The sequence below is a fragment of the Gavia stellata genome, chromosome 3 (assembly GCF_030936135.1).
Source record: "Gavia stellata isolate bGavSte3 chromosome 3, bGavSte3.hap2, whole genome shotgun sequence".
NCBI lineage: Eukaryota > Metazoa > Chordata > Aves > Gaviiformes > Gaviidae > Gavia > Gavia stellata.
Window position 1 is genome coordinate 103490291 of NC_082596.1, and position 15131 is coordinate 103505421.

The window sequence follows — 15131 nt, forward strand, 5'->3', positions numbered from 1 at the left end:
AAAACTGCCTTGATTCTTGAAATTCCAGCACCTGCATTGTTTTGCTAGAGTTCACCGCAGGCAGCTGGGCAAGTGGGATAGGTTATCTACCTACATGGTTGCAGAATTGTTTCCCTCAGTGCAGTAGGACTGAGAGGGATTAGAAATATGGAAGGGAAGTAAAATGAGATTTGGGTTTGGAGAAACGTAGATTGAGATGCAAGGATACAAATATCCATAATGGTGATACTGACTGTGATGAAGATCTGTAAAGTGAGCAGAGTGGTGAGTAATTTAAGTGGTTAATAGATGAGCTAGAACAGCAGGAAAAAGAGGTTGGTGGAACTTAGGCTGGGAAGTGACTTTGCAGGATGGTCCAGAAAGACAGGAGATGTTCTGTTACAAGTTGACCTGCAGTGGTGTGTTTGGTCCCCTGCTCCTCAGACACAGAGGGACAAGCAAAGAGAAGAAGAGTGGGAAGTGCAGTGACTGACATGCTGGATGATCTGCCTGAAAACTGAAATGGGGAGGGAGTGCTTGTAGCAGTCTTGCACGGGATTTAGAGAGAAACTCAACAAAGCTCAAAGGTAGGGTTTTAATTTGTTCCAGGGAGGATGGCTGGGAATGATATATGTCCACATAGGGGAATGAAATTATATGCCAAGCAAGATGTCCTGGCATTGTCAGGTAAGCGTTCAGGGTAGTGGGGGAAGCCCTGTCCCTTCAGATACTAAATCTTGTATTAGAGACTTTCCTGAAACAAGATTCATAGTGTGCAAAGGGGCAGAAGGCAAGAGTTTGGGAATGAGGATAGGCTAGGGTATATCTGACCTTTCTGAACCGCAGAGACCCTACTGGGGCTGAAATTTTAAGATTTGTGTCATGCTACTGTGTGTGGGATGTGATTGTGACGCTTTTATTTCCTCCCTACGGCATTCAGTTCTGTCCTCAGCAGGGCTTTAAAGCACCGCTCTGCAGCCACTGTGGGTCAGTGGTAATGCTGCACGTGGGAGGTGGCTCAGAAGGCGTTGGTTTGTGGTGGCACCTTCTGACAAAGCACAGCCTTCCCGCTGGGCTTTGCTTTGAGAAACAGCACCCAGGTGTCCGGTGCGTCGCTGTCGCCATGAACTTTACTTCTGTACCTCTGTGCGTGGATGTGGAAGGAAAGGGGAAGACCTGGCATTTCATATGCAGACTTAGGTGCATCATCTAGAGCTTGCAAAGGGTTATTTCCTTATAATGGTAAAGCATTTTTGAGAAGAATGTGAGCTTTGGTTCTTGTGAAAATCTTACCTTATTTCCAGGCAGTAAGCTGATTGGAAGGTAGGACTTTGTCCCTGTGTGATCACTCTTACTTTACACACTGCTGTGTTTGGGGTTTTCTTTTCTCCAGTGTTTTCTTAGAATGTGAGAAGTGTTTTACTAGCTGAAAGATGTGATTAATTCATGAAAAGTAATGACTGTAGTATCATTAGATTTTGTCCTCGGGGGCACTGGCGTTGGAGACAATCACTGGATGCTAGTCCTCTAGAACAAGGTAAGCACTGGAGCTAGGGCTATTATCTTGTGTTTGTTGACTGAAGTGATAATTGCAGTTATTGAATTGGAATACTAAAAGCACACGCAGGCTACGTACTGGTTAGCATATGAAGATGAAGGGAAAAACGTGCTCAAATTACTTCAAGTTAAATTGGATGAAGAGTCTGATGATTTCTTTGTTGTCCAGGGCAGGAAGAAAGGAAGATTTAAAAGCGTTACAATTTGAGCCTTGGGATACACAGCTGTGCTGAAGCAAAGCTCTACTCCCTCCCGTCTTTTTATTACCTTTCCAACTGAATGTGTCCCAAGTTATTTAGAACTAGAGAAGGAAATACACTGAATGGTGTTACAGAGGGACATTATTTTGGCATCTCTTAGCACTGGCCCTGCAGGGCGTAGCGGTGGTGTCCCTTGGGGCAGCAGGCAGGCTGCAGCAGCCGGGGTGGGGGGGCCCAGTTCGCTCTGCAGGGAGGCGAGCCTTGGGAAGGAGTGCCTCTTCCTGGGATTTGCTCTGTTGAGCAGGAGGTGAGAGACAGGGAAAGAGGAACAGATACTCAAGAACAACTTCATGAGTGAGGTGCTGAAGGGCGGTGTAATTTAGGTGTGCTACATTAAGCTGACACTCCCCTGTGCGCTGGCGGCTGACTGTATTACTGCCAGCAGTGCAGGGCGTGATTTGCTGCCTGGCACCTGAGGAAAGCCACTCCTTGTCATGGCAGCAGGTCTCGAAGCTTCCAAATCGGCCAGCAGCAGAAGCAGAGCCCGTCTCCTATGTGTTCGTACCACATGTCTGAACAGACCTGAGCTTTGCAGTCTGGCCAGCATCCATTTGTGTCTCCTGGCAGGAAGGGCAGTGGTGTGAATTGTGGTTCAAGTCTTTCCTCTGATCCGTGGAAGAGATTTATTTTCACACCTGCTGCACAGACTTACAGTGTTTGAGGCTGTTAAGACCTGCTGCTCTTCTTTCTGCAGCACAAGTTGTAGAGTACTAGAAATATTTCGTAGCATTTAAGGGTTACCAGTTTCTGGACCTGTACAGACTAAACTTTAGACGTAGCTGCTTGAAATAGCCAGAGGCCATACCAGTGATCCTGGACTAGCCACCAACCCCAGCCCTGTGTTGCATGTCTTGTAGCTTCTTCTTGACTCTCCTTTGACAGACGTGTTCTAACAAATACCAGCTTTTGGGTGGGTGTGCTAAGCGGGGTCAAACTGCCTGACACCCTGCTGCTCTTGGGAGTTTAGAAAACGGATGTTCATAAGGAAAAATAATTGACAAATACCTGTTTACCCTGTATTTCCATAAAACTTTGTTGTTTATTTGTGAGTCTGAATAAAATGCATATATTAAAAAAGAAGCCACCTGCAAACAATCACTTTAGACGTCATCGTTCTGGGTTTGTTTGCCTGATGGTGTTCCAGAGTGAAATCTGCCATTTCATCTTTCCTCACTGACGTGTACAGTCCTTGAAAATCACAGGAGCTTTCAGATAGTTTGCTCTTGTCTTGCAGCCTTTGTGCTATCCATTGCACATGGACGCAGCTTTAACTCAACTGCTTTAGCTCAGTTCCAGAGATCCAAAATAAATGCTGGATCTCTCTTGCTGCATGCTCCTCTTAGCTCCTGCTAGCATTGCGGGGCTGGACAAACGGCTCCCTCTTGAGATGGTCAGTGCTGCTCCAGCCTCAGAGGAATTGTTGAGAAGTGAGGTAAGGCGCTCTCACCAAGGCAGAGCACGTAGGACTGGGGAACAGTTCCGTGCTTGGATTCCCAGCTGGCTGTGCAGTATCTAAAACCAAGATCTATGCTTGCTCACACAGAAGGACCTGTCTTAGGGCATGCATGTTTAGTTTCCAGATTTTCAAACTTCAGACACTTTGGATGTCTGATCCCAATGTTTTCTTCTTATATTTCTTTTCTTTTTTTCCTTTTAATAATTTTTGGCAGGCTAAACAATTTGGTTAGCACCAGGAGAACTCCTTTTTTGTTAAGCCGTATGGCTTTTTGTTAGGAACAAATGCTCTATTTATTAATTTTTGTTTGGTTTGTGCAGTGTTAAAAATACCATGGCATTTGGGTCTCATGTTTTCTGGTCTGTGTTTCACTATTGAAGGCAGGCCAGCCTCTGATTGAAGTGCAGTGTTACGGATGCTTTCTGTCTTCTCTAAGTAGACTATTTTGGAGCTGCAAATGGGAGCTGAAAGTTTTCCAAAGTCAGGATGTTATAACTGAATCTGCTTTCTCTTCCAGACATTCCCATGCAAATGGCTTGTGGGAGGTAACAGCTTAAAAGGTTGCAGGAGGGATACCTTCTGTACCCTCTTCCTCGCTTCCCAAAACCAAACGCAGTGTTCAAAATACTCGTCGACAGGCTGTTTCGATATGGACCTCATTCCTGAAGGAAATACTAGTCAGCTCTTAAATGATTTTATTCTGCTTTTATATCCCCAGTCGTTTAAAGAACTGTCACCATTTTATAACATATATGAAAGTCAAGTGCTAATATATGAAGAAATGTCTGAAACTGTGGCAATCTAAAAAGTCAGATTTTTGAATCCGGCATCACCTGTGTCTTGGTCTAGCACTTGGCCATGATGTAGGGAAGTTGTGGTCAGCTTCCACTGATTCTTGAACAAAAAAACTCCAGGCTAATTCTCCTTTTTTTAGTTCCAGTTGCCTAGGATAGAAAGAAAAAAAAAAAAAAGAAAAAGCACCTTTCAAAGTTGATAAATGTCAATAAATTGTAGTCATATTTCTGTTATTGAAAATAACTTAAGATTTTTGAGTTCATCGACTGTCTGAGCACAATTAGCACTAAGTTTGTGACTGTAGCAGGATGTAATTACATCAGGGCAACACGTACCTCCTGTTGCTATTTGTGCTGAAATGTCTGGTCAAACCACTACAGAATTTCTCAACGGAAGTCACTGTCTAATGTCTGATTCTCTTTGTGTCTTTCAGCTTGCAGGGTATTTTTGGGTTTGTGTGTTAAGCTACAAACATGCAGAGTCATAACATTGATGTGAGAAAATCTACAGTGCAAACGGAAGCGAGTACTGCCGTGTCTTTCTTTTTGTGTAGGTTCTGTGCGAAGTACCAGCCCGTGTTCTGCAGATTGCTGCTCTGCAGCTCTGCTAATGTACTACTGTTTGTAAGTTGTTTTGATGGATGGTTGCAGCTAGTCCTAAGGCAGACTGGTTTACCAGGGAGGAGGAGGAAGAGGGGGCTTCACATCTCATGGTTTTTTTACAAGATCGGTTTTTTTGGTAGATTTTGCTCTTTCAGATGAAGGAAGAAGAAAGGTGTAATGACCAAGAAGTGACTAATGTTGAGCAAAGCATGCAAAGGCTCCAGTGGAAAACCAGAGAGTAGAGGCTGTCGCAACCAGGTTTCGAGCAGAAGGAATGAAGATGCTGAAAAGCTTTGATTCGAGTAGCATTAGTCCTGGATAAGGTGGGGTTGAGCCTAAATATCTGGCTGATCTCATTGTTCTGTAAGTTACTCAGCCTCTAGTACAGTTCCTCAAAGACAAGCAACAGAAAGTTTTTGGTTTTTTTTTTTTTTTCCTTTTCAATGCACTTTACAAGCTCTTTCCACATCTCGGTAATTTCAGGAGTATTCTGTAAAAATTACAGTTTGTTGGCTGGCTGCAGATATTAGGTGTACTAATAGGTGTTTTTTACCTCTAGTTGCTGTCACTTCAGAATTAATACACAATATACAAGGAACCTGAATGAAGCAAGCTGTTCCTTGAGAAAAGTGAATGCTGTTTTCCAGCATGCCATTTATTTACATAGCAAATGAAGATTGGTACTGTGTCTTTATGAAATCTACTATCAGGGGTAGAGAACAGCAGCGCTGTAGGGCATTTTTATATTACCGTATTAAAAAATAGCATTTAACAACCCAACCCGAGTCAGGTGTCTGAGCAGAAGTGATGGTGTCCTTCTCAGAATAATTCCAACAGCGGAATAAATAAGTGCTCTTTCAGATTTTAAGAGCAGTTGAAAAATACCGGCTTTTCCTCTTTGTGGTCAGGTGCAACTCACACAGACTTGACACTGACTGTTACTACAGCAGCAACTCCTTGTAACGAGCTCAGCTATAAGGAAGGCGCTTGCTTTTAGGAGGTTTGTTGTCACTGGATACTGCAGTACTGATTTACATTACTGGGAAGTGCTATTTTTACCGCAAGTCTGCTTCAGCCTCTGGCAATACCAGCTATTTCAGCGCAGTTCCTGCCTCCTGCCCCTCCAGTTGGCATCTCTGTTGTCACACAACCAAATGCTGCTGTTTGTTTATTTTTGCCTCCCCAAATTGCTCTGTGGCACTGCTCACCCCTAACCCGCTCAGTCAGTCGTGCTAAGAGCAGTTGCACTGTCCTACTAGACCGTACCCTCCGTATCAACAAGGTGAGCATTTCCTTCCATGGCTCCCCAGCTTAGCTTTGGGCTATTTCAGGAAAGAGATCAGTTTACTTACTCCTAAATCCTGCTTTGCTTTGTAGCCCGTGCTGCGCAGTACAGCTTCGCTCACGTGGCTTTGCAGATGTCGGTAAGATACAGCGCAAAGTTGGTCTTTGTGAGATAGGATGGGAAATTTTTGCTGCATGCAGCCTCCTTGTGCTGTGCTGTCCAGTCTCGGGCAGTGTTGATGGTGGGCCCTGACTGCCTCTTGCGGCAAAGCCTCGTCTGCGTTAACGGCGCAGGGTTTTCTCTTGCACCGTGAAGGCCGGGGCCAGATGTACATCAACGGGCTGGGATCTACCAGCCAGCAGCACCCGGCACATGGCATTGCAAAGGAGCAGAGCCACGCAGAGGGCTTGTTCACCACCGTTGGCAGCCTGCGTTGGAGCCGCTGCTGCGTTATGTGGCTCTCTGGGAGACTCGCGCTGTTGCTGCGATCCCACAGATTCTCCGTCACGTGGCATGCTGAGTCCTGCAGGGGATGAAAGCTGAGACTAGAGGGTTGCCCCCTTTGGTGTATTGGTAGCTTGTTAAAAATGAGCCTCACACGTCTTACGGGAAGGGACTGGAGCTTCATTCAGCAAATGGAGGTTACAGCAGAGCACTGGAAGAAGGGCTTGGGTGTGCTCTCCCCTTTTCCCTCTTCCTTCCCCACAGCCACTGAAAACTCCATTTCTTTTGGGCAATAAAATCCTCCCATTCTGCACAGACACTGCTTTTTTCTCCTCTGGGGCAGGTCAGAGGCAGCTATCTGCCCAAGATAGGTTGGTTTCTTTCTTCTCTACCCCAAAAGTAAGAATAAATACAAGAATTACCTCTCTTCCCCAAGTGAGTGGGCGAAGTTGAGAAGCTGCAGACAAAAACGGGCATTTCTATCCCGTGTGGCGTCCTGAAGTGACATGATAGCTGCAAGTATGAGAGCAGTGATGGTGTAGCCATGCGATCACTCACGCATAGTCATGCACGCACAGTCATGCACGCACCATTGCATTATTGCGAATGGCATCTGCGTATGCAGCGAGGACAAGGCAATCGTACAGCCCAAAGAAGGGGGGAGGACCATTACTATTGTACTCGAATGTCTGGAAATTAGGACATAGAAGAAGTGTTAGGACGTAGAAGCTGTGTTGATGATGTAAACTTCACTCAGCCCCTCTCCCAGCCTCCTGAAGCATGGCCCTGCGATGTGGTAGTGGGGCAGGGGCAGCTCTGTTCCCCCCCAAGATGCTACGCAGACACTCAATGGGTTTCTCAGCAAGCTGAAGCTTTCAGGCTGTGTGGGCAAACGGGTGCTGGTTGAGATGGAGGAGAGCCGACAGCAGTTGTAGCTTTTCCCCTCCCTAGGGCAGGCACTGGAGGAGAGAGACATGTACTTAATCGGAGAGGGTGCTGGGGGCATTCAGGGATGCTTGCAGACATTGCAATGATGAGACAGGGGTCCTGGCATAGTGCGCAGCTCTTCTGCTCATTCCCTAGCTTCACCCTTGCGGTGGGTTCACCTTAACTAGTTGCCAGGTGCCCACCAAGCCGCTCTATCACTCCCCCTCCTCAACTGAACAGGAGCAGAGAAAAATATAACAAAAGGCTCATGGGTTGAGATCAGGACAGGGACATCACTCACCAGTTACCGTCATGGGCAAAACAGACTTGACTCAAGGAAATTAATTTAATTTATTGGCAATCAAAATCCGAGTAGGGTAATGAGAAATAAAATCAAATCTTAAAAACACCTTGCCCCCACCCCTCCCTTCTTCCCAGGCTCAACTTCACTCCCAATTTCTCTACCTCCTCCCCCCGAGCGGTGCAGGGGGACGGGGAATGGGGGTTGCAGTGAGTTCATCACATGCTATCTCTGCTGCTCCTTCTTCCTCACACTCTTCCACTGTTCCAGCGTGGGGTCCCTCCCACGGGAGACAGTCCTCCACAAACTTCTCCAACGTGGGTCCTTCCCATGGGCTGCAGTTCTTCACAAACTGCTCCAGCGTGGGTCCTTTCCACGGGGTGCAGTCCTTCAGGAACAGACTGCTCCAGCGTGGGTCCCCCGCGGGGTCCCAAGTCTTGCCAGAAAACTTGCTCCAGTATGGGCTCCTCTTCATGGGGTCACAGCTCCTGCCAGGAGCCTGCTCCAGCGCGGGCTTCCCACGGGGTCACAGCCTCCTTTGGGCAAGCCCCTGCTCCACCGTGGACCTCCATGGGCTTCAGGAGGATATCTGCTCCACTGTGGACCTCCATGGGGACAGTCTGCCTCACCATGGTCTTCACCACGGGCTGTAGGGGAATCTCTGCTCCAGCACCTGGAGCACCTTCTCCCTGTCCTTCTTCACTGACCTTGGTGTCTGCAGGGTTGTTTCTCTCTCAGATTCTCACTCCTCTCTTCTCCGGCTGCCGTCATGCAGTTGTTTTTCCCCCTTCTTAAATATGTTATCCCAGATGCGCTACCACCGCTGCTGATGGGCTTGGCCTTGGCCAGCGGTGGGTCTGTCTTGGAGCCGGCTGGCATTGGCTTTGTCGGACATGGGGGAAGCTTCTAGCAGCTTCTCACAGAAGCCCTCCCTGCAGCCCCCCCGCTACAAATCTTTGCTACGCAAACCCGGTACAACCCTGAACACCCTTGTCCCAGCCTGTACTCCAGCTGTCCACCCCAAATTTAGGTTGTTTCCAAGGTCTTGTGTCCCAAGTTCCCAGTTCTTTTCTGTTCCTGTCATTCCCTGTCCTGCTCCAGCCTCTTTTTCCTACCCCCTTCTCAACTGACTGACCTCTCTGCTCCTCTAATGTCTCCTCAGCTTTCCTCTGGGGCTCTTCATTGTCTTTTCTCACTTCTTGTGTGACACTGTCCCCGTTTCCTTGCCAAGCTGTTTTCGGTTACCCCACGCACCTTTAGGTCTGTGCTGGACGTGCTCCTTTTGTCCAGCCCCAGCCTCTCCTCTGGAGAGCAGCTGGCACTCCCACAGTCACTGCTTTGCATTAACCCCAGGCTCTTGAGAACCTCCGTACGGCTGCAGAACTACGGTTTTATTGAACATCATGTTGTGTCTATTTTTATTTTGCATTTTTATAGGACCTTGGTGATTTGCATGTTTTCTCTGCTGTTTTGTCCAAGCTACTGGACAGAGGAGGATGTACATTTTTTGATTCAGTGACAGACTGGTGGTGTTAGCTCTTTAAACTATCTGTTACATTTTTTTAAATCATTCTTGCCCAGGACAAGTTGAGATTTTCCTTTATATAGAGCATTGTCATGTCCTAGTGAGAACCCCAGGCATGATGCTGATTTCCTTCAGCGTCTGATGGATGAGCTGACAAGCGGGGCTCCGGAACATGCAAAGGCTATCGGAGCATGCACCAAATTACCCGGTCGCTATTGCAGGCTGTTGAGTTCACAGGTGCCTTCCTAACAAAACCCAGAATTGCATTGGCAAACTCAGCACAGCATGTGACACAGCTAGAGGTGTGCTTCTAGTGCTTGGCTCCTGCAGCGCTGCTGAGCTGCCTGTGTCCGGAAAGTTTCCCCCAGCGATTATTCTTCCTTTGGGGGAGTAAACTCTTTTGTAGGCTGTACCTCTTCTGCCAGTGTATATTTTCTCCTCCACATCTGCACTGTACCATGGGGTCACTTTGAAAACCCAGTTAGCTTTCTCCATGGGGAATATGTGACAAATATCCTTTGCCTGTTAAATTCCTATTCAGATATTTCGTGGCATCCCTGAATTGCCTTTCTATCAACAGCGAGCGGTTAGTTTGACCTGCCAGGTTTAGCATGTGCTCTTAGTGAGGGTCCCCAGCCATGCCAGGACAGATTCACAATTACATTGCGATCAGTTGCCCAGCAAACACTGATAAGCTTAAAATAAGAGGAGGAGGAATTTTGGCTGCCTGCAAGCAAGGTGCCAGTTTTATTACCCTCAGAGTTTATTGCCCTTCCTAATTAAAATCCCCAACAATCCCCACCACCGCCTGGTCTGTAAACCTCCCGTACGTGTGACGTAAGGTGACTCAGTGTGCCTGGGAACATGCACAAGGCAGATGGTGCGGGCTGTTTGCACCGAGCACAAATGACACTGTGGGTTCGGCAGTTGTTTTCCTTCTCCGATTATTTATTTACATTTTTAGAATGACCTTGGGTGGGGGGAATGACTGCTGACTCAACCCCATGTCCTTGCTTGCACTTCCACGCAGAGACTCTCTTTGGAAGGTCCATAGGGTCGTAGACCTGTTTTACGCTCTCAGCCGCGTGATGCGAGTTACAAAAAGGCTTGTGTTTCCGTAGGGCAATGGGGCAGCATACGCTGATGCTCTTGGCCACCCTTCCCCTATGGGGAGAGAGCGGGCTGCAGCATTTGGCTTGCCACAGCATTGTGTACTTGTGTCCAAAATACAAATTGTGCTAGCTCCCTGCCTGAATGTTTGAGAAACGAACATTAAGTCCTACCCTGCTGCATGGACCTGGCTGCGTTTGATGAATTGGAGTCAGTTCTTGCGAAACGTAATTGCTCATAATTATGACAAATCATGCGCAATGCTCATACTGTGAACTACAAAGCTTTTGTCCACTACCGCTTCTCCAGCTGCTTAAAAAGCTCTCCTGTTAAAGTGCATGAAGCTCAGAAACAGCCTTCAGGATCTGATTGTTCACATTTTGTTGCGGGCACTGAAAAAAATTTGGTCTGTTTGAAGCACTTGCTTCTGTTCCCCAGAGTTTCTCCTGATGTGGGGGAGCAGGAGCTGGACTGCAGGACAGGGGATGGCTCAGCAGTAGAGCAAGATGAAAGCAACTATGGCTATTAAAAGGAAGTCTGAGCATCGCTCTTGATCTGTGTCCTTGATAAAAATCCCTAGTGATGTTCATCCTTCCAGTAACAGCTGCAGGCATGTCGTTTCCCCTCCTTCTGTATTACTGGACAATCTGTCTTTCTGGGTTTTTTTTTGTTTTGTATTTTCTTTAATAAGAAATGGTTTCTTGTACCTATCAGAAGTATTCAGCAGATGCTAAAAAAGCGGGCATGCATGAGAGAGCACTCTATGTGTTACTTCACCTTGCGCGAGCACAAAATCGCACGCCCAAGAAGTAACCTCTGGGATGAATTGCCTTTCTTTCCCATGCACTGTATTACTTTGCTTTATGGTCAGTGCTGTCAGCGTGTGGCAGTCACGTTTACAGAGCACCGCTGAGTCAAATATCCTAGCTGGATATTTTAAAATGTTGGATACCTTCATAGCCACAGGCATTTGGAGCTGTAATGGCTGAGATAAGAATGCTGCAGTTTGTGGGGTAGAGAATTTGATCCTCCCTTCCAAGCATAGGGCTGCACACTTGGCTAGGCACGCTGTCTGCCCTTGTCGAGGGCAGTCCCAACCCGCTGTTGAGTATAAACCTGCGCTGAAGTAGGTGGGATCCTCTGGCACGGCAGGTCTAATCACAAGCCAAGTTCTTCTCAGTAGCTACTCTTCCCTTCTTTTCTGTCTTTTAGTGTCAAGATGGTGCTGATGTGGACCAGTGGGGACACGTTCAAGACTGTTTACTTCATCCTGAATCAGGCCCCTTTCCAGTTCTCCATCTGCGGACTCCTGCAGGTTTTTGTGGACATCGCTATCCTGTTGCAGGTTTACTTGTACAGCTACTACCCTCAGAAGCCCGTGTCCCACCCTGCACACCCAGCCAGCACCAAGGCCCTGTGAGGCACTGAGCTGGACAGGGTGCAGGGCAAGGGCGCCGCGGAGTCAGCCATGGCAGCTCCTCTTCCGCTTGTAAATACTCCCGTGTTGCTGAGCTGAAAGCAGAAATGAGAACAAGGATTGGAAATCTGGCTGCACTTCCAGCTCGGGAGGTTTTATTTTAAATAACTTGCTCTCTCCGTTTTCAGACTCAGCTGTACAGAACGGTTTCTTGGTGGGGGGAAGGGCACTTTATTTTTGCATCTGTACCTACGAGCCTTATCAATTCACAAATGTTTGTATATTTAATCACAAGGGCTGGATGGTTTGTGTTTTTAATGCTATTTAAAAATGTTACACCACAGAAATTATAGGATATTTTGTCTGAAACTTTTACCTATTTATATAATATAAAGTCTGTATATTGGCAGGAAGTTTGCGGCATATGCTAGCATTCAGTATCTCCACGATGTAGGAAGAAGTACTGAAGAGCAAATGCAGGAGCTTTCTCTTTTCTTTAAGAAGGGTGTCTGGTGAGCAGAGAAGCTGAGGGCAGGAGGCCCCGCAAAGAGGTGAGCAGCCAGAAATGAACCAGTCGCACACAGCGTGAAGCATCAACGTGCTGAAGAGTGAGTGGCAGGCGTTCAGCCCCGCTGCGGGATCAGCGTGGCAGGCGGACACATCGAGGAGATGATGACGGTGGTCTGAGCACGGGCAATGCTGCAGCCGTGTTTAGAGCAGGCACAGCCAGCCAAGCGGTCAGCCAAAAGGAGGAGTTAACGGGAGACTGCGGGTGACTTAGGTAGTTGTGCTTTGAAACCACGGGGTTTGGGAACAGCCCGCCCTGCTCTGCGGGGGGAACGCTGCTCCTGCAGCTGTGCACAGGGCACAGCTGGGCCGCAGGACGTCTTTCACAAACCGAGGGGCCAGCAGATGCGTGTTGCCAGTATTGCCAGGCAAGTGTTTCTAGATGGTGATCAAGCCACAAAGGTAGAACTCCACTTCCGTTGCCTCAGAAGGGGAAGTGAAAAAGTTTGAGACAGAGAAAAAGCCATATCCTGTGGAGTAGGACTAGCATCCGACAGCTTGATTTGTTGAGGCTGAGATTCATGTTCATGTTGTTTAATGCCAAACAAGAACCAGTTTATGTTTTGGGGTGTTTCTTGCATTGACCCAACAAAGGAGGAGTCCACGTTTTTCTGTTGCTTAAGATCTAGGCTCTTAGAAGAATCAGGAGCCTGTACTTAGACAGAGGGACTGAGAAAGTTGAAATAGCGGAGAGTTTATTTATAAATGTAATGTTGTCTATGATGGCTGTTTGCCAGCCTAGGTCACCGTGCCCCTTCCCAGAACTGCACGTGTCTAGCAGCTGCAGGTGCTGTGGCCCCGCAGAGGGCTGTGACCGAGCCCTGGGGCTTCTGCCAGTTGCCGTCATGAAACCGCCCTGCTTGGCGTGAGGCAGCCGCAGCAAGACGCTTACTCCCCGGAACAGCTATGCCTGCGCTGCTGCTGCCGTGTGAATCCCGTCTGACCACAGGCAAGGTCTTAGAGCTGGGACGGATTTTTTGAGAATCATTTTTTCTCCAAGATTAGCCCAAGAGCTTATGTTTTCTTACCGATGGCAGCAAGTTTGAGGTTTAATAACTTCAGTGTGTAAATCAGATACTTCCCCTACCCTGTTTTATTTGGTAACCTCATGATTTGCATCTGGACTGCCTTTATTGGTGGCAAACTGTCCTCCGGAGGGGAAGTGTCAGCAGGCTGCAGCAGTGGTTGCGTGACGCTCGGTTGGGAATGTCCGTCATGAGACAGGGAAGAGTGGGCTGTCCCCATGCTGCTTTACAGACTTGTGCCCCTCTTGCTCCCCAGGTTGACTGCGGGGCTCCCACCACACGTACCGTTCGGTTTTGGAGCTGATGTGTTGGTGGCGGAGGGCTGGGGCCCAAACCTGCGGGCAGAAGTCCTGCCCTGGGGCCAAGCCGTCCTGCCGCTGCTGGAGGTGGCAGGAAGGGCGTCCTCGGGAAGTCCCTCCTGCCCCGGCAGATCCAGTTGGATCTGCGCGAGTAAAGCAGAGCCGAGGAGAGCTGCTGTTTCCAAGGGCTGAGCACACAACACTCTGCCCAAACACTGACTCTACGCTCTTGTTTGATACCGTACTCTTCTAGGCCTGAAGTGACCTTACAAAGACGATGTACCCGGCGTGGCAGAATATGAATGTTTTGTTCCTCTCTTTTCTCCACTGTTCTGATTGTGTTACAGGAACATCTGGGCTTTTGGTTTTTCTAATTGAAAACTTACTTAACAACTGGCTTCTCCGGTATGCTGCTTTAATGAGGATTGTATTTCTACTGTATGCAAACAAACACCTTCTTGTGTGTTTTAACGGTCTGAAGGGGTTTTTTTAATAACTTGTAATGATAAGATTTTTGTATATAGTGGTCTTTTTCTAATATTCTATGAAATGGGGATATAAGAAATAAATGGCTCTTAAGAAATATACTTCTGTATGTTATAGCTTCACCTGGGAGTGCACACTTTTGGCCACCTCTTTGGCTTTGAACTACAGGTATTACTGAGGATAAAACAACTGTTGTTTTTTCCTTTTGGGACTCTTCCCTGGGCAGATTCTTGAGTCTGTCATCAGTACCCAAACCAGCGAGCTCTGCAGACCAGTCTCTTTCACACCACAGCTGCAAATGCTGGGAGAGAAGCCAGTGACACCGTGTCTGAAGTCATCTTCTGTATGTGGCATTTAGCAAGGCAGGACTCTTGGCCAGGAACTCTTGAACTTCATCTTGCAAGATACTTTAGGGGCAAAATGTTACAGAACTTTGGTTTTGTTCTTTAATTGTCAGGAAGTATCTGTGTCAATGATCACCTCAGAGAATAAGAAATCAATTACTTTAAATACATCTCTTTGAATGTACGGCACATTTCATGGAGTTTATTTTCGCTGTCAGTTCCAATGTTTTTTTAAAATAAAAATTACGTATTATATATAAATTGCAGTGTTGCTTTGTTTTGTTCAGATATCAGATGCGTGCTTCTTAATTTTAACTATAACTCATCTTGTCTAGAGCATTGTCCGTAGGAATAATTAACATGCTTTTTCCTCCTTATGGGTGGGTAAGCACAAGGCATAAATTATCCTGAGGTTGTGAATGCATGACAGGGATTCTGGATTTCTGTCCCCTGCTCTTCCATACATCCTGTCCTAAACTTACCCTCAATACCACTTAACTCTTTTATGCTTGTGATGCTCACAGTGAAAACAAATTACTAACAGATTATTATATAGCTTTAAAAAAACCCCTGTGTCATGCAATCCGCATAATGAGGTCAAAGATGGGACGCAGCTGAGGGCCATGCTCTTCGCAGCCTCTGCACCAAAGATGGGGAAACTGAGTGTGTCATCGCATGGCCAGCTGCTGCGCCAAGAGGAGTCTTCACCTCCCTCCCTGTTGATTCAGGACATGAAAACAAGCCAAGACAGT

At 47.3% G+C, this 15131-nt stretch overlaps 1 protein-coding gene across 2 annotated transcripts in view; it reads left to right on the forward strand.

Moving 5' to 3' along the window:
- The window catches only part of SLC66A2 (solute carrier family 66 member 2), a 68150-nt gene extending 53530 nt beyond the window's left edge, over positions 1–14620 (forward strand). For both annotated transcript variants that reach the window (XM_059836304.1, XM_059836305.1), the window contains one exon: positions 11454–14620. In XM_059836304.1, the coding sequence (XP_059692287.1) occupies positions 11454–11661 (208 nt within the window). In that variant the 3' untranslated portion in view covers positions 11662–14620. The remainder of the gene's footprint in view (positions 1–11453) is intronic.
- The last annotated feature ends 511 nt before the right edge of the window (positions 14621–15131 follow it).